Source organism: Coturnix japonica, chromosome 14 (assembly GCF_054131305.1).
Source record: "Coturnix japonica strain WE chromosome 14, WE-NBRP24, whole genome shotgun sequence".
Taxonomy (NCBI): domain Eukaryota; kingdom Metazoa; phylum Chordata; class Aves; order Galliformes; family Phasianidae; genus Coturnix; species Coturnix japonica.
The window spans coordinates 8,719,755-8,737,964 of NC_140676.1; the positions used below are offsets into that span (position 1 = coordinate 8,719,755).

At 42.1% G+C, this 18,210-nt stretch overlaps 1 protein-coding gene across 2 annotated transcripts in view; it reads left to right on the forward strand.

Moving 5' to 3' along the window:
* HOMER2 (homer scaffold protein 2) overlaps positions 1-17,708 on the forward strand; it is a 50,742-nt gene extending 33,034 nt beyond the window's left edge. The window contains exons 3-9 of one of the 2 annotated variants that reach the window (XM_015872916.3): positions 797-928; positions 5,406-5,498; positions 6,853-6,992; positions 7,552-7,708; positions 8,909-9,019; positions 11,370-11,450; positions 12,718-17,708. In XM_015872916.3, the coding sequence (XP_015728402.1) occupies positions 797-928; positions 5,406-5,498; positions 6,853-6,992; positions 7,552-7,708; positions 8,909-9,019; positions 11,370-11,450; positions 12,718-12,906 (903 nt within the window). In that variant the 3' untranslated portion in view covers positions 12,907-17,708. The remainder of the gene's footprint in view (positions 1-796; positions 929-5,405; positions 5,499-6,852; positions 6,993-7,551; positions 7,709-8,908; positions 9,020-11,369; positions 11,451-12,717) is intronic. The other variant, XM_015872917.3, reaches the window with a different exon arrangement.
* The last annotated feature ends 502 nt before the right edge of the window (positions 17,709-18,210 follow it).

Genomic DNA, 18,210 nt, shown 5'->3' on the forward strand with positions numbered 1-18,210 from the left:
AAGCTGTCCCACGGATTTGGCTTAATTACTCCATAATTTGCATATTGGAAATGATGGTACACGTTACTAAAGAAAGCTCCTGTTCTGCTAGCAGGAAGACTCTTGCTCATGAATTCGTTTTCAAAAGGAGTCTCTAGGTTCATATAACGATGTATCTTGAAAACAAAGTTCAGTTTTTGGATAATGAACTGGTATGTAGATCTCATTCCTTTTGGTATGGGTATACTTTATGCTTTTCCTACCAAGTTCCTGAGAACTAGGCATCCCAGCGACCTTCCTCTTGTCCATTTCTTCACAAGAAGCATTGGACAGTGGTTCTTCACAAGAACTGCTGCTGCTTTCAAGGCTGCTGAGTCACATATCAGTCGGTGTAAAAGGGGTGGGGTATTTGTCCTGAAGACATTTATGTTTGAAACTGCACGTGCATTGTTGGTGATGGCATTTACCACCTTACCTGGTTAAGCTCACTGTTAAACTATAATTTGTGTGCTTCTGTGCTGAAAAAGTGAGATCTACTCCCCTTTTCTGACAGGGTCATTTTAAACCCCCCCCCCCAATCCCTGCTTTGAGTTCTGTGTTGTTAAACTGCAGGACTGTGATGGTAATAAAAGATGACAAAACATCACAATTCTTGCATCAAGTAAGACAATGCATAAAATATATGATTTGGGAAAAATTATTGGGAGCACTGCAGCTTCTCTGTTCAGACTGCTAACTACTTTGAATTATATGGTTGCTAGGATATAAATTTCTGATGTGGCTTCTTATACTTCTGTTTTGGTCTGTTTCTAAACAGGTGATCATAAACAGCACAATCACCCCCAACATGACCTTCACCAAAACCTCACAGAAGTTCGGCCAGTGGGCAGACAGCAGAGCCAACACTGTTTTCGGGCTGGGCTTTCCTTCTGAGCAGCAGTTGTCCAAGGTAACAGGGCTCCATGGCAGTCTTGTTTGCTGAGGGTGAAGAAGTGCGTGTACCCACCCAGCCTCTTCCAGTCTTCATGATTCTGCAAACCCTTTTCATCCATGTGCATCTATCAATTCCTATAACTAGTGTCTCTCGGTTGAATGCAGGTTGCATTACAAACCCTGTGGTCTGAACTATAATAAAAACTAAAACTGCCATGGCAATAATGGGATGCTGTCCTGGGGTGATAAGGCCACTCAGTCAATCACATGCAAAACTGTTTAAAAAATGTGATGTTGGTGATAGTGAGCTTTTGTGATGTTTAGTTGTAGAGGAGTGCTCGTTTCACCTCAAAGGCATGTTTATATTAGCTAAATAAGTAGCAGGGAGAGTTAATGTGGATCGAGGGGAATCATTTGTTTTGGGTAACAGGTAAGCATGATACAATGCAACATTTGGGCATCTTTAGAATCAGCACATTCGGAGGTCCTTGCGTTTTACCGTGCTGTCTGGAATTGACCAAAGATATGCCTAGAGTAAGTTTAATGCTGATATCGTTAAATGACTCTTTAATGTCTTTAATCTGTTGAAGTGCCAGTTGGCCCTGCTACAGCCTTCTACTTGCAGGAGAAGCTTCCAAAACCAGCAGAAAGGCTGTTTCTGATCAGAATATTGAAAAGAAATGGCTTAAAGGGCGCTTCTGAAAATGGCTTAAAATGTTGTGTTTGAAAATCTGACAGTTGTCTGTTTTGAAAATGTTAGAAAGGCTGTTCATTACCGTCACGCAAAGCAATGGGACCAAGATTTCCCTTACGATCATGCTCCTCCATTTAATTATTAAGCTATTTGTATGAAAGATCAAAGATGGTGAAGAGATTACAGACGTATAAGTGTACTGGGAATAGCAAAATCATTTCATTTTTATGCTGATGTGATTACACTCCTTAAAAAGATTCAAATAACAGTGTGCCAGGCTTCCCGAAAATACCTGAAGCTTTTAGCCAGGAGCTGGGAGGGTGTGCTAAAACTCCTGTGAACCAGAGATCAATAGCCCTGGCTTAAAATAAATAAGTACATGAAAATGAAGGATGTCTGCTGAAAACAATGGATAATAATGAGATATGAGAAGTGGTTAGCACACCTATCAACTCCTGCATTTTTTAAGCATATTGGCTGGCCTAATAAAAGATATTGCCTCTTTCTAATGGCTTTCTTCTCTTGAGACTCTTAAGCATTAATCCATACCTATAGGGACAAGCAGTTCAAATTAAACATGAGCCATTAACGAAAACTGCATTCGGTGACCTAGTAACCTAATTAACCACAGACATTGGGACTCTCCCAATCAATGTGGATGGTAATGTCCTGACAGGAGCCAATGCCCCTCATTTGCCTCTTTCACCCTCTACCTCAAAAATGTCTCAGATGTTGTTACACCAAAATTGAAACAGGAATCAATCCAGAATTAATGATCTGCTTGGTGTTGTGATGGAGAGGCAGGGCTGATGCTGTAAAACCAGTGATGTGTTTTGCACACCAAGCAGTAAAGTAACATTTCTGCTATCACTCAAGATGCTGTGGTACAGACATGATAATCTTAGGAACAGTAGCTAGCCAAGGGCACAGGGAGAGATTTATACAGGTGAGAAGTCCAGTAAGCACAGACTTTGCATGTTATAAAGCAACTGAAGCCAGCTTCTGGGAAGTGCCAGACCTTTGCTTTCCGTTTATGCACGTGGGTGTTTACGTGTGCAGTATGAGCCCTGGCCACTTTCAGGAGCAAAAGATCTCATCCCTGACAATCTGCCTGAGGGAAAGCCACAGTGACAATGCCACACATGCAGTGTGTGTGAGTCAGGCATCCAGTGGTCCCAAGTGTGAGCACTGCTCAGCCCATTCTATAAACCCAGGGGGTGAGGAGGTCTGTGTGGAACTGCTGTGGGTGGGAGCAGCTGCTCAATGGCTGACACTGCCACAGGAGGAGACATGAAACATTGTGCCTCATCAGGAGCTTACATTTATTTTTTTTTAGTATCTTGATTATTTGTCATTTGTTTATGTTTGAGGCAGAGTTGGTCATCTGCTGGAGGGAGGCAGCAGTCAGCATCGGTAATGCTGTGTGGGTCGGGGCTATTGCTGTTGTGTTTCTGCACTCGGCAGAACAATCAAGTGAAAGGCTTTAATTTCATAGTGAGCCAAGAGATCCTCTTTAGCTTTTGAAAATAAACTGTGAGCAAAATGTAGCAGCTGTTAATTAGCTAAGAATAAAAAAGGAGCAGCACCAGAATGCTATGGACTTGCACCCAAATGTATGGAATAAGCAAATAACAGAGAGGTTTCTGTTGCAGCTTTCTTTACATTGTAACAGTGCGTAGAAATAAGGATAATACTTTCACTCTTAAAGCCAAGGGTCTGTCTGAGATTGGTGAAAATCTCACCTCCTGGTACTTGTTTTTAAGCGTGTTAAATGTGTGTGCTGGTAAACTGGAGGCTGAAACCCACTGTGTGAAGAGGTCTTCATCAGCTTTGTATTGAAGGTTGCTTTTGTGTAGTCACATACGATTTCCATTATGGCACTGTGTAAAAACATCCTTTTCTTCTTGGCTCAGATAATTTTTCACAGCAGTCTCCTGTGTGCTTTATGAAGATAGCTGTGAAGATAAAATTTGATAGATCACTTCTAATTCTTCTTTCATATTTCATAAAGTCCATGAAGAACCTTCATAAATTTTTCATACTTGCCCATAAGGATTTATTGGAAAAGCGAGACTCAAAACAGCCCTTCACTGTTTGCAAGAAATCGAAGTGTAGAACTTATGTTGACACAGTATTTTAGAAATAATCCTTTTGCTGTAGCTGTTTTGTCACAGTGGGAGATATTATGGAGATGCTTTATGTAAAGTTGGAGTTAAATCACATAAGGCCAAAATGTAGAGTATGAGATGCTAATGGTCTTTACAGAGCTACAAAGGTAATCAAGTCATTCTGTGTGTAGGGATGGCATGTGCCATCAAATGGAAGCTCAATACTTTACATATTCAATTCCAGCTGTTGTATAGAACATAGGTGGATTCAGGAGCTCCATATTCGTTATTCATAAGCACCATTATAGTCTGTGGTCCACGGTGCTTCATAAGTGACTTGCAAACTTTCAGTTGGCTTTGAAAATATGTTCCTCCATGGGATTTGAGAGTGATGTGTGTGTGTTTATTGGAAATCTCCATTCTGTGTGCACTGTCACCATATGTATAGCCAGACTTCTTTTAGACCAGTTGAAGATTTGTTCTATCAGTCTAGACAGTCCCAGTATTGTACTGGGAGAAAACATGCTAACTATGAGCTGTAAATCTGAAAGTTAGAGGGATTAGTATGTGGATAATGATCCTTCCCATTCCTTGACTATAAAATGTGATTTTTGTAAGGCTTTTATTTACAGTTTTGTCATAAGTATTCTGAAATTTCTGAGGATATAATGACAGTATTTTTAGCCACAAACTGTGCAGTAAAATTGATCTATTTATATATGCTTGTAATGTCTTTCCTTCCTAGTGTTTCAGGTTTTCCAAATCACAGGTTACTTCAGCATAGAGACAAAGTTACCTGTCGTATACTGCCTGCATCCTAATTACTTCTTTTTAAACGCCTTTTCTTCCATCTTTGCAGTCATCCTTTTAAAACTTTACACGCAGTTTAAAGTGTTTAGAGCCCCCCACCACTGACTGGCTGCGATAGTACTTGTATTTCAAAGCTGCCAGACTGGCTTAGGAGCAGATGTCCTCCAGCAACTCGTAGGAATTAGACTGTTGCTTTTCATCTTTATCTTTCCATTCCACTGACTCCCCCAGTTTGATATTTATAGAAATCATTCAAACCTTTTCCTGAAGTCTCCTACCTTTTTTTTTTTTTTTTTTTTTTTTTTCCCAGTACTTAGAAATTAAGACCAAAAAAGCTGCATTTTCATAGGATCCCATAGCACATCCAGATCACCTTTTCTGTCTTGATAATCCCTTGCTCACATCCTGCACGTTTCACGAGCTCATTTATATTCTTTAATTTAGTTGACTTATTCCGAGGAATAGAAGACTGATAATTTTTTTTTATCTCAATGTGATTCTATGACTCCATGTTCTTACATAGTTTGGGCTTAGTATATAAGATCATAGAATCATACATACTTTTGACCTTGATAGACCATCAGCACTGAGTGCAGAATGTCGAGGGGAAAGAAATAAAACTACTTCATACCAAGGGGCACCAATAGCTCTGTGGGATTCTACTGTGAGCTGTAGAGAGTCCCACTAATAGAAACAGCATTGCCATCCCTTTGGAAGAACCTTCCTGCCAAAGAATTAAAATGTTTTTTCTTGCCAAAAATAATAAATTATCAAAATTAGTTGGTCATTTCTGGAGATCTACAAGACATACAAAGATGATAAACCGAAGAGTTTAATGTATAGTTAATCATTTTACTAAGCATCTTTTATGCTATTTCCAGTTTGCAGAGAAATTCCAAGAAGTGAAAGAGGCTGCCAAGCTAGCAAGAGACAGATCTCAAGAGAAAATTGAGACCTCAAGCAATCATTCACAGGTTTGTAATTTATCTTTAATACCTGTATGCATACAGGATAAATAATCTCAAGCTAAATTTTCTAATGAACTACCAGCCTCTGGCAGCAGGCTGGGGGGGAGTATATCAAATGAAGATTGCCCAAGGTAATTATCAGCTGCTGGGCATTAATGTTGTCAGAGGAATATTTTTCATCCATCCATGCTCTTTGCCTGTAAGTTTTTTTCAGCAGTTCTGAGCTGTTACAAATTTTTAATAACAGGGATTGCTATACATCTTTTGATTTGTACTGTTATACGTAGGTTGGGTCACTAGCAAGTGTATCAGCATAGTTCTGCAGCAGACAGTAAGTTAAGATTTATTAAGATGCTCCTTTTTGTCATCTGTCTAATCTACTTCTGTTGGAGTTGGGTTTGCCAGTGCAAAGGTTTGCTTCATGGCCAGTTTGTCTTTCATTGCCTGGATGTGATTCATTGAAAGCTGCACTGCAGAAACAGGCAGTGCTTTAGTGAGGGGCTGGATGGAAGAGCTCATGTTGCAATTTGTATTACGTGCCTTCTTAGGTAGCACGCCTCCATATAGCCAAGCACCTACCTCTGTGTGCAGTGGTCACTGGGCAGTGGTGTATCAGCAAAGAATGTGTGCTGGTTTGGTGGCAGTGGTTGGCCTGTGCTGGTATTTGGAGGAAGGGTATATTCATTTTGTATGGGAAATAGAGCTGGATGACAAGAGAAAAAGGTGCTGAAGGCTCATTCCTGCAACTAACCCCCTGGGAGAGGTCCAGATACAGCTCACAGAGGCTGCCTCTGGATATTTGTGTCTTTTGAAGACTTTGGTCATGGTTTCCATGATTCTCTGCTTGTTCCATATTTGTGGTCAGCAACAAGTAGATGTGCAGTTCATCTCTTTGGAGCAGCAGTATTTCGTATATTTTTGGCTTACACTTTGTGTACTTTCAGGGGCAATGTATTGTTTCATTACCTTAAAAATCACGAACAACCAAAAGCCCTTCAGAAGCCCCATCTGTTAAAACCTTTAAAAATTACTTTTGAACACTTTCATTTTGTGCATCATTAACATTCTTTAATTCTTTTATGAAGAGAGCAGCTTTGCACTTCTCACCAAGTGTGAGCATTCAGCTCATGACACATTATCTGTCCTGTGCATTTGTACCTCCTTGCACTGACACACTCATGTGTGGGTACAAGGAGGACAGAAGCCCTTTTTGGCTGACAGGAAGAAAAACCCTCCATGTTCTTCTTGTGTGCCTCTGCATGCAAGTTGTGTAACCTTTGGGTGGTGGCAGTCAGGCTGCTTTGCAGGAGATGTGGGATGTAGAAAGAAGCCCTGCATTAATCTGTGTGTTGTGCCACAGGAATCTGGGCGTGAAACACCATCTTCCACCCGGGCATCCAGCGTGAATGGGACAGATGATGAGAAGGCATCCCATGGTGGTTCTGCTGAGGCACAGCTCAAGTCTGAGAATGATAAACTAAAAATTGCTCTAGCCCAAAGGTGAGGATCCTTTAGTAACTTCTTTGCATCAAGATGGTGCGCTGTAATTATCTGATGGCTAATGGTGTTAGCAGAAATGATTTAGATGTAATAACATAATTTAAAATGATGCAGCAGAAGGAATGAATGAGCACATTTTAGCAGGCACCTCCCGGTATCTGATTGGGAGATATTTACTTTTTCCTGATCTGGTTCATGATGAGATAACATTATCTGGTGGTGCCGCACACCTTCCTCTGCAGAGTTGTAGAGCTACAGATATAAGACCTAAGTCACTGAGAAGCAATTGCTACTGGTAACATATGAAGTTAAACTGTTTGTCTTCTTTGTTTTTGCTGTGTTTACTTCAATGCAAATAGGTAGAGATATTTAAAATTCTTAAAGGAAATGCACTGCGCTATAAAACGGCTGTATGTTGTCCATCCTGAGGGGTCCCAGCAGTGCTGACAAGGCACTGAGATGCACAGGTGCAGGACGGCAGGGTGCACTGGTCAGACAGAGAGTAACAAAATGTGGAGTTAAATGGTCAGCTCATCTAACAGTATCTAATCCTTCCCAGTTCCTCCAATGTAAAGAAGTGGGAGACAGAGCTGCAGACGCTGAGGGAGAGCAACGCCCGACTGACCACAGCACTGCAGGAGTCAGCTGCCAGCATAGAGCACTGGAAGAAGCAGTTCTCAGCCTGCAAGGAGGAGAACGACCAGCTCAGAAGCAAGGTAGCCCTGCTCCAGCAGCAACCAGGGGATGACAGGGCACCTAATGAGCTTTGCTGAGGGTGGCCAAAAACAGTGAACAATGAGAGAGGCAGCCAGCAAGTTCAAATTGGCAGTTTTTAAGATGAAGATAGAAATATGGTTTCTGGATAGAAGGTGTCTGTAGTGAGAGCATTAAATGGGATGGTCCTCAAGGAGCTTTAAGGGTTAGCTGTGCTCTTTTCTTACGTTGCTGCTGCTTTGTCTGTGTGTGTGCTAGGGGACAGTTGTTGTCATTGATAGAGAAGTCTGGGGGCTGAGGCAGTGGCAGGGGAGTTCACAAAGCTGGGATCAGAGGAGGATGTGTACTGCTGCATAGTGTGAATCTCCAGCCTTTTGGATTGGGCACTGTGGTGTCGGCAGGGGGTGCTGGTCAGGGTGATAAGCAGGAGAGTGATAAAAGTAGGGGTACATCTGTGCATGCCTTTCAAAGCTCACTTCAGCACTGCTGGAGGGTGGCTGAGCAGGAGTGGTTATAGCATGGTCACCCACGCAGCAATAAAGCCAGGCCTGGAGATGGGCAGCAGAGCTGTAAGCTGCTGCTTCAGCACCAAACCAGCTCCTAACGTTACCACTTCTCAGTGGCTGTAGCCTTCAACTGAAGAGATTATCTAAACACCCCTTGCTACAGCTGCAGTGTCACTGCCCTGCAGGCTGGCTGGAGCAGCAATGCAGTCAGTATGATGTGCTGTCATTTTCCTTGCAGTGAGGAATGGAGATGGCTGCCCCTTCCTTCCTGCTGCAGCCCCTGAGGAGGCCATGCTGGGAGCATGGGATGGATTACTTCTTTCCTTGCCACACTGACACACCATGTTCATTACAACCTCTCATTAGTTTCACAGAACTGATGTGCAGATAGTTTCCACAGCCCTGCTTGTTGTAGCAGCTCAGTTGTTTTGTAGTAATTACGTGAGATATGGTGTGAAAGAGACTAAGCACAGCCTCAGTGCTCCCTCGTGGATGTGTTCACTGATTCTTTTTAAGGCAAGAAGCAACGATTTTGTAATAGTTGAGTGCTATCATCTGAGAAGCAGATCCATGACATGTTAAATTTGTCTGTGCTTCCCTCTGCTCAGTGGAGCAATGCCTGTTCACATTGGCTGTGGTCTGCCCCAGATTTTCTGAAACGTGACTATTACATCTGTTTTCTGGCATCTCTTAAAGATTGAAGAGCTGGAGGAGCAGTGCAATGAAATAAATAAAGAGAAGGAAAGAAATGCACAGCTGAGCAGACGTCTCCAGGAGCTGGAAACAGAGCTTCAAGACAAAGAGCTGGTAAGTGCCATAAATACAGACAGGGCATACATTCATACATTCCACAGCTGGAGATGCTTCTCACTTTGGGCATAGGCTTATAGTCTGGCTTACCTACAGCCAGGTAAAGCCTGTTATCTGGGCAGAACTCTTCAGCGCTTGTTTGATAGTTTCTCACATCTCAGTTTCACAGTACGATGTACTGTCACAGCACGCTTTATTCTGGTGGTTTATGTATGCATGCTTTACTCCCACAAGAAGAGCTGGAGAGGTGAAACAAGTTGCCCCAAGTCAGACAGATGTCTGTTGAAAACAGTTTTTGTTGTCATTGCCCACATCCTGTGTTCCTCAGACATCAAGAGCAGCAGGATTTTTGATTAAAAAGGAATTTACAAAGCAACTGGGCATTCGCCTGGCAGGTCCTGTTTCCTTTTTTCCCCCCAGATGGCTCATGTGCTCAGTTTATCCATTTTACAGCCTCCCTCTGATCTCATGACTAAGGCCAGAAGTGAGAAACTCAGATTCATTTGGAGTAGCCCATTTTGTCATTTTTGATATACAGGTGGTCATTTTTCTAAGGAGAATTATATTGATGGCTTGGAGCCCCTGAACAGCGGGAAAATAATGGGATCCTTGTCTTCCCTTCATTACAGGGACCAAATGCTCTGTGCTGTTTGAGAAAGAAAGAGGTGTCAGCAGGTGCAGTAAAGTTTGCCATGTGCCATTACAACATCTCAGCTGGCACTCTTAAAAGCCATGCTATTAAGGGGTTTTAAGATGGCACAAGGAAATAGTTTAGGGAGATGGATTTTGATGCACTATTATAAATGTAATGTGGTTCTCAGCGCTGTGTTTCCAAGGAAAATGTGATGCTTTCTTCCCAGCCTTCCTGTGTTAACAGCACATATAAGAGCCCTTATTTACTAGCACTTTGCTCCAATTTCACATTTTTTGTGATATCAAATGAACCAGAAACTCAGCTATCTTCTGAATATCTCCTGTCATCCAGTTCATTAATTTGTTTTCAAACCGCATGCTTGCGTTAGCAGGTCCTTGATTAGGTCTAAACCACCCAGTAACCAGCATGAAGCCTGGTTGTGAGCATTGCCCTCTGAGAAGAACTGCTGATACTCTCTTCATGTAAAAGATTAGGAGAGAGAAATTTAAAGGCATGGGAGTCAGGATGGAACTATCTATTGAAATATTTATATAGACATATATTGTACATCATATGCCATATACTACATGGTATATATTTATGTACATACATACTGTATTATTGTATATAAAGTAAGTAAACAGGATAATAGTTTATATAGTATAATACTTGTATGTCTTTACATACAAGTTCTCAAGCACTGTATATGTGTGTACATATGCATATACATGAGAGCTCATATCTCAAAATAAAAAGAAAATTACTTTTCCTTTCCCCATATCAATAGCTGGAATATTGCCTGGATATAGTTATTCATACGTCAGTTAAACAAATTATTCAGTGCAGTTCAGAAAACTCTGCAGTATTAAATGGTGTGCCGTCTTACATGAATGTAAACTGATGCTGAGAAACAGAATATACTCACATTTGTTCTTGAGACCACGACCTGTGTGGGCAGCATTTCTGCACTCTCTTCAAGGCACAGCTTCTCTTGGACCTGCAAACGTGCTTTTCGGAGATGCTGGCATTCGTTCTGCAAGATGCACAGGCTTTCTTAGCATCTTTCCCTACTAACCACGTTGGCGGTGTTCGTTTGTGGTATTAATGCATTCAGCGCTCTTTATTTCCACCAGACAGGGTCTCCTACTGAGTCACGTTGTTCTGTTCATGAACTCCTTTCAGTTACTCCTCTCAGTTTTGACAGCAGTGGTAGAATAGAACACAAACCTGGGGAGGTTTTGCCCAGGGCTGTGCAGTAGGGGAGAGCCCATCACAGCTGTGCTCTGTAATGATGCCTCTCTGCACGCAGCTCATAATTCCACTGGTCCTTTCTGCTGCCATCTATCACTGGAAATTCACGTCCAATTTGCTCTTTGCTACCATCTATAAATTGCTCATAGCATTACAGCACTTCAGATTATCTCTTATTGAATACATCTTTTGCGTAGATATGTCATTTAGGTTAAGATTTCATTAATGTAACTAATGACATTCATGCTAGGGATTGGACTACAGTGTCTGTTATAGCAGTACAAAGTCAAAAATGCTGTGAAAAATGTATTCTAGCATGTTTCTGAATGCAGACATGCTATTTCGAGTATTTAAGTCCAATTACAATGCAGAACATAATAAAATAAGCAAAATTATTCTCAAATTTTCATTGTTTTAAATTGAAGCTTGCAATGATTTTTCATTTCTTTCATGTTTTCAAAGGAACTGGAAGAGCTCCGAAAGCAGGGTGAAATTATACCACAGCTCATGTCAGAATGTGAATCTGTATCTCAACAATTACAGGTACAGTTTAGCAGTGAAATTAATTGTAAAGCAGTTGATGAATTTATTTTGTCCTTATAACCCATGAAGTTCTCTGTTTGGAATTCAAGTCTTAAAGGCAAAGAACCCCAGTTCACAAAACCAAAAGATACTTGCTAGTCGCAAAATGCACCATGGCCTTTATAGCACTGAGTCATTCATTGCTCTATTTCTTCCCTTGCATAAATTAGCGTGCCCTGGTTCACGCTGCATCCAACTCCTTGCTGGTTCCAGGCTATCCCACATCCTGTATTCCCACTGTGGGGCTGCCCCAGCAGAGCCTGTGCCAAGCAGCACCCCAGGACTTGTGGCTGATCCCTGCAGAGGCTCTTTGGAAAGTTATAGATGGGCAGAGCTGTGTGTTGTTGGGGACAAAGCTTACAGAGGCTCTGCTGGTGCTTTGTGGTTCCATGGGCCTTGGGGCACATGGCTGTGCTGCTGTGGAGGTGCTTGCGCCCAGAAGCACTTGTGGGGCTGTGCCTTGGGCTGCTTAACTTAGCTAAGTAATACATAGAAGAATAAATGTAAGCAGTCTCATCAACGAAATCAGTCAATGACACCAACACTGTAATAATATAATTGGTGTCAAATCAGATAGAAGACTGCTGAGGGAAGGCAGGTGCTGAGCGTGGTTTGATTCAGCGATGCTGATGGCTTTCAGTGAGGGTAAGCATGTGCTTCTGTTAATGAAACGGAGACCAGAAGAACTTGTGCAGGAGCGTACTAAAGGATGGGAGGTGTTTTACCTGGCTGCCCCATTGCGTGCCTAAGGGCTCCCCAGGGGCAGGGGCAAACTTTAAAATAAATAAATAAATAAAAACACTGATAATTCCTGAAGTACTGCATAAAGCAGTAGCATTCCTTGGGCAGTATTTTCTAAAGCTTGTCTTTCAAGATTAAACCACCATGGATAATTCTGTATGTAATTGCTGGCACAGTATCTAATTCTGCAACTGTAGCAGTGACAGAAATGTATGCGTGGTGTGTGATTTAAATCCGGCTGAATTTTAAGATATCAACCAAATGACAAAATCTGAAGCAAAGTGTCTTTTCCAGTTAATCTGTGTCCTTTTCTGCGTGGGCTTTTCTTAATCTGTCCGGCATGTGTAGGTTGCTTCAGAGGTTCTCGTGTTAATCAGTTTGCAGAAGTTGGAGCAAACTTTTCCAGTCTGATGCCGTTTGTTGCTTTACTCTCTTAAATTCTGCTCTTCTTCTCTATGATTCATCTTACTGTCTTTTTGTCTTCAAGGATGCTGAGAATAAGAACAAAGATCTTGAAGAGAAAGTCAGAACACTAAGGACAGAAGTTGAAGAGAGCAAACACAGGCAGACCAACCTTAAAACTGAATTAAAGAATTTTTTAGATGTACTAGATGGGAAGATAGATGAATTACATGATTTCCGACAAGGACTGTCTAAACTTGGAGTTGACAACTAGATGGCAATAGATTTTTGTAATCTAGGGTCTGGATGTTTGATGTTTTGTTGATCCCAATCATGTGTTTTACGAAATATAACTAGAATGTTCCACCTGTTTGCATTGTTTTTGTACATAGAGGCTGAAAATTTGATGTGGGTTATTTTGGGTTTTTGTTTCTCTGTTTGTTTTCCAAACCAATCATGCTGCTCACTGAATTCTGTTGAGGTTACAAACTTTCTATGCTGCTGCTCTGGCTTTGTGGGGTTGGGAACAGGTAGAGGGTTATGTCTCAGGAATCTGGAACTAGATCTACCTTAAAATGAATATGCAGTTAGTTGTTGCAGGGAAATTTATATCTTTCTTAAGGGCTGTTGCAACCATAGAAACAGAAAACAAGTCTTTCTTTTCCAGACTATCAGCACTCCTAGCAACGTATCCTTTTATTCCTTGGCCAAGCAGAGAGATTAGATGGAGCTCCTGCAGTCTGTAAATCAGCCTGGTGAAATGTGCCTGTGATGATCTGCAGTCAAGTGAATTGCTTGACACGCGTGCCAGTATCTTTAGGGACCACGTTGATCAGGTCTGATGCAGAGAGTGAAATCTAGAGGATTTCATATAACCTCCAGTTCAGGCTGCATGTGCTTGCTTGGGTCCGTGCAGCGCCAAGTCAACACTGTAGAAATGAATTCCAGCTCTTACACTTCAAGTCACACATTACACATAGGTGAGAACAGCTCTTCTTGCTTAGCAAGTCCATCTCTCATTGAACCGTCATCTCAGTTTTGAACCCTTATTGTTCAGTCACTATGTGTGCCACTGAAAAGTACACACCTGAGTCTTGGGACCAGATATTTGTTTTAGGAGGAGACGTTCTGCTGCTTGGTACGCAGCGCATGTGCACCTCTGCGCACCTCCATCACTGCTGCTCAGCTGCCACAGCAGGGGCTCAAGAGGCATGATCAGAAAAGCATCAGGAGGTCATAGGAAGCAGCTTCCTGCCCAGGAGACTTGCAGGTAATGACTGCATGAAACCAAAACCCCTTTCTTTCCTATGATTCCTGCGTTCTCCCCTCAGGAGACAGGTGGGTGAGAGTTAGTCACCTGGGTAGACTGACAAAGAAAAAACCCAACCTCAAAGGCAGAAAATGTAGTCTTTGTTTATCCAGCAGCTCTAAACAGGTATTGGGAAATGCAGACTCATACGCCAGACTGCAGCGAGGACATTGTTGTGACATGGACTGATGTGAGAAGGAACAGAGAGGAGCCCATGTTTTGCTTTTATCCCTAGGAATGCCATCAGCTTCTTTCGTTTCTTTCTCCGTATCCTGGTTTGAGATTCTGTTTACGCTGCATCTGAATTCATTCAGGAAAGAACTTGTGATTATGGATATTATATTTTCTCCTATCAGGTGAAAGCTTGGTGAAGCACCAGGTGAGTGCATTCCAGAAGTGACTGATTCAATAGCCACGCCATAATGTTTGCATATTATTTCTTAGGGATTTTTTCTTTCTTGGCACGTTTCTATTATAAAAGTGACCTTTAAAAGATGTGGGTTATAGATGAAACACGCGTTGAATTATTTTTGTACATGGCTATATAATTCACATGCTGGAGATGGGTTTTGTCTGCCATTGTCCCATGAGTTTTCATTTCATCCATTGCGTTACAGTCATCACCTATTTTTTAGACTGGATTTTTTGTACTCTTGCTTTTAATCCTTTTAATTGACACATGTGAAGCTGGGACCTTTTATAACCACTATGACCATTGAAGTCTTTTAAAAAACAAATGCTGTAGGCTGTTGAAATTTAAAAATAAAAATAAAAATCAGGTACATGGCATGTAGGCGTGTGAAAATTAGACTTTGCCAGCCTGGAATATTCAACAGTTGCATAATGTGGGGTTAGGACAGACTTCTCAAAATTGAGAATGACGTCAGAAACTGTGTGTGGTGGTGAGCAAGCAGTCTCCATTTTTAGTCTTTCCATTTGATAGCAAGTCCACGATCATAGAACAGGCAGCTTGTCCTCCTTCTCCGCTCCCCCCATTCTGCTGCAGAGCTCCATGTGTGGAGGAGCAATATGAGCAGTCGGGGCTCCTGGTCACAGTGCTCATCATGTCTGCACTAAGCACCCTGCTCCATCTTCTGCTTCCTTTTGTTTGCTGAGTGATCTTAGGGCTTCTTGCTCTGGTTTTAATATAAAATACGGTCAGAGGTGTGCAAAAGACTCTGCAAAGAGATGATTCTGTTGGGATTAATTCAGGCTTTTTCCAGCTTTAGTCAGATCTGTCGCAGATCCCGGAGCTTGATTTTATTCATTATTTCAGCTCAGGGCCGTGCAAACCCATATGGCTGGCAAATAAGGAATGTCAGCTCTGTATCCATTGTATATGAGACTGTATCTCACCTTGAGCACCCGTGATTTTACTTTCCACACACAGGTTTTTCCCCCAGAGTGGTGCATGGCAGGATGTCTCCTACCTCAGCTGCATGGCCACATGTTTGCAAAGGCCTTCTGCCTGGCTTCGAGTGCTGCCACTGCCCCTCAGCCGTGGCCTGCCCCCATGGCACCTGCAAAGCTGGGGCTCTGAGAACAGAATTCTGCACTGACACTCTTTAGTGAGAGTGTCTGTCTGTCTTCCGTGTTCTCCAGAGAGATACTCCTCTGACACAGCGTTGGAGCTGCTGGTAGTGTTGGTTTTTCTCTTGGTGCAATTGCCAAAGTAATCTAGCAGATCCAGTAGAACTGTTCAGTGGAAGAAAAATGCCTTGAGATAATTGTTGTCGGGGGAATGGAATGTTTCACCTGGCACGTTAGTTAGCATATTGGAAGATGACCTTAGCCTAATGGTTAGAATAAATGAATTCAACATGAGAAACTTAAAACTTTGTTTCACAAACAAAAATAACACAGTTTAACCTTTTCCTTTTTTTTATCCCTTTTCCTGTTTGGCTGAATCCAAGGTTCACATGTTGTTAGGCTCTTCCAAACTAAACCCATCAAAGCCTCGATGGCTTCTTGCAAATACAGTGTTGTCTTCCTGAGCCTGTGGATTAAGAAAATAACACTGCTGTCAGGGTGAATGGCTGTATGTCTCAGTGTATTCTCGATACTGATTCCAAAGGGAGAAGGTTTAAATAGGATTTGGGGAGCTGTGTCTGATTTTGGTGATGGTTGTGGCAAAAGCTTCAGTGCAGGATGTGCTCTGTGCTCAGCCCCACACTGATGGAGCATCAGAGGTCTGAGATGGCCACTGCTGGCCCCTCTGCCCTACCATGGGCAGTTCTTGGCTCCTGAAGTCTGCTGGAATCCAAGTCTTCGGCATATCAAAGATGGGGGGAGGGTTGAGAAGTGAATATCCATGCACAGCTGAGTGGCACGAGAGCCTGGCAGCCCAAACAGCTTGTGTCAGAACATGGGGGAGCGATGGGGCTCTTGGCATAGTTGGGTGGCTGCAAGGCATGGAGCTGCCCTGGGGTCATGCCTGCTCGCTCACCTTTGTGTTAAGCACAGCAACGTGTAGGCACAAGGCACTTAACCCAGAAGCAGCTCCAAGCAGAGGTCCCATGCAGGTGGCTGGGGCATTTGCAGGCCTGATTGCTTGGCAGCATTCATGCTGACCTCTAGGAGATAAATTGACCATTACGTGAAGTTTGCATGTCCGAAGTATTGATGTCTGTTCTAACCAACATACCTGAAGTCAACCCCACATTCAGGAGATTGCCAACAGAGCATCAGCCATACTTCCCATGGGGTTCTGCGGGCAGTGGGCAGAGTGGAGCCTCTCACAGTCTGACTTTCTGCTGTGCTCTGTGTTATGCTTCTCTTTTTTTGTTCCATAAGACAGTCTAAATACATGGTCTTCAAATGAAGGTGCCTATACCTCGTTTTCTTTTTTTATATGCCTATTTTGAAATAGATAGCTCTTCCCTTTCTGCTCAGTCAGTTACCTAATGATGGCACAGGCAAGAAAGGTACGTGAGGAAAATTGATCCACTCATGTATTTGTGTGTGGTATTTGGGGGGTTTGCGTGTTCGTTTGTTTTTAACACTGTCAGCAATAATTATTTTAGCCATATACTAGCTAAAAAAAAAGACCAATAATACAGGATTTGTGAGCTAAGCTTCTCCATTGGCAGTGTGCTGCCCAACCTGGGCGTGTGGAAGGGAACTGTGCTTGGTCGGAGTGTTTTGCAGCATTTTGTTTTCCTTCCCTTGCCTGGTAGTGACCACGAGCATCACGTTCTGTAAAACTCACCATGAATGATGAACGAAGCACATTGTTTTTAACAGAAATATATCCCTTTGTCTTTGAGAGTTCTGAGAGTGTCTTAGTGTGATCTGCAATACCAAAATACTTAGATTATTATGAGACTTTAGTACTGGAGACATCCACGCGCCCTGTTTTAACTGTCTCGAGTGACGTTTAGTGAATGAGAACTTGTTGATACACAACTGTGGGAAAACACTGCAGTGCTCTACATGTATATTTTTATTTGGTTTTGTTATATTTAGTATATAAGTTAATGGAAACTGGAGTGTTTACTACAGTTGGATCATTGTAATAACATCTCTTACCTCGTCATTTTGTCTGCTGTGAAAATATATATTTTTTTTTTCAAATTGGCCATAGACAGTCAGTGTTAACATTTAGACTCCTAGTAGCAGTAAATGCTGGGTTTTATATATATATACATACATATATATAAAGAAAAATTTGATTTTTTGCTTTATGAACTTATACAACTTTGTGATTTTTATCTGATTTTATTGTAACATAAAGTTGTTTTACGTAAAAATATATAGTTTAAGTAAAATCTCTCGTCTCACTGTCTTCATTGACTTCAGAAAATGGATATCCTTTCCCTGCAGTGTATCACACAGTTGCAAAGCTGGACTGAAGGTAATGCTGTCACTCAGCATGGAATGTTGTTTAGATCTATGTGTATGCTGTAGTACCTTAGATACATACTCTAAAAACCTTGTTTCCATGAGGTGGAGCTTAGAAAACTTTGTCCCGCTCTACTGTTAGAACAGCTAGAGGGAGTGCAGGGCTGGGCAGAGAGATAAGAGCTGAACTGGAAAAGACATTTCTAGATACACTGTGGTATGAAATTTGGGATTTACTGCACTCTGGGTAAGACCTGTTACTAGAAGGAGGCTCTGTGCTGTCCTGCTGGGGATGCTTAGAACCAAAAACCACATGGAGTCCTGTAACTGATGGAGCAGCCCTGGTGGCAGCTGGAACTGCTCTGGTATCTTCTTAGAAGGGATAAATGGAACCCAAGAATAAGTCTGTGCTTTGAAATAAGAGGTGTT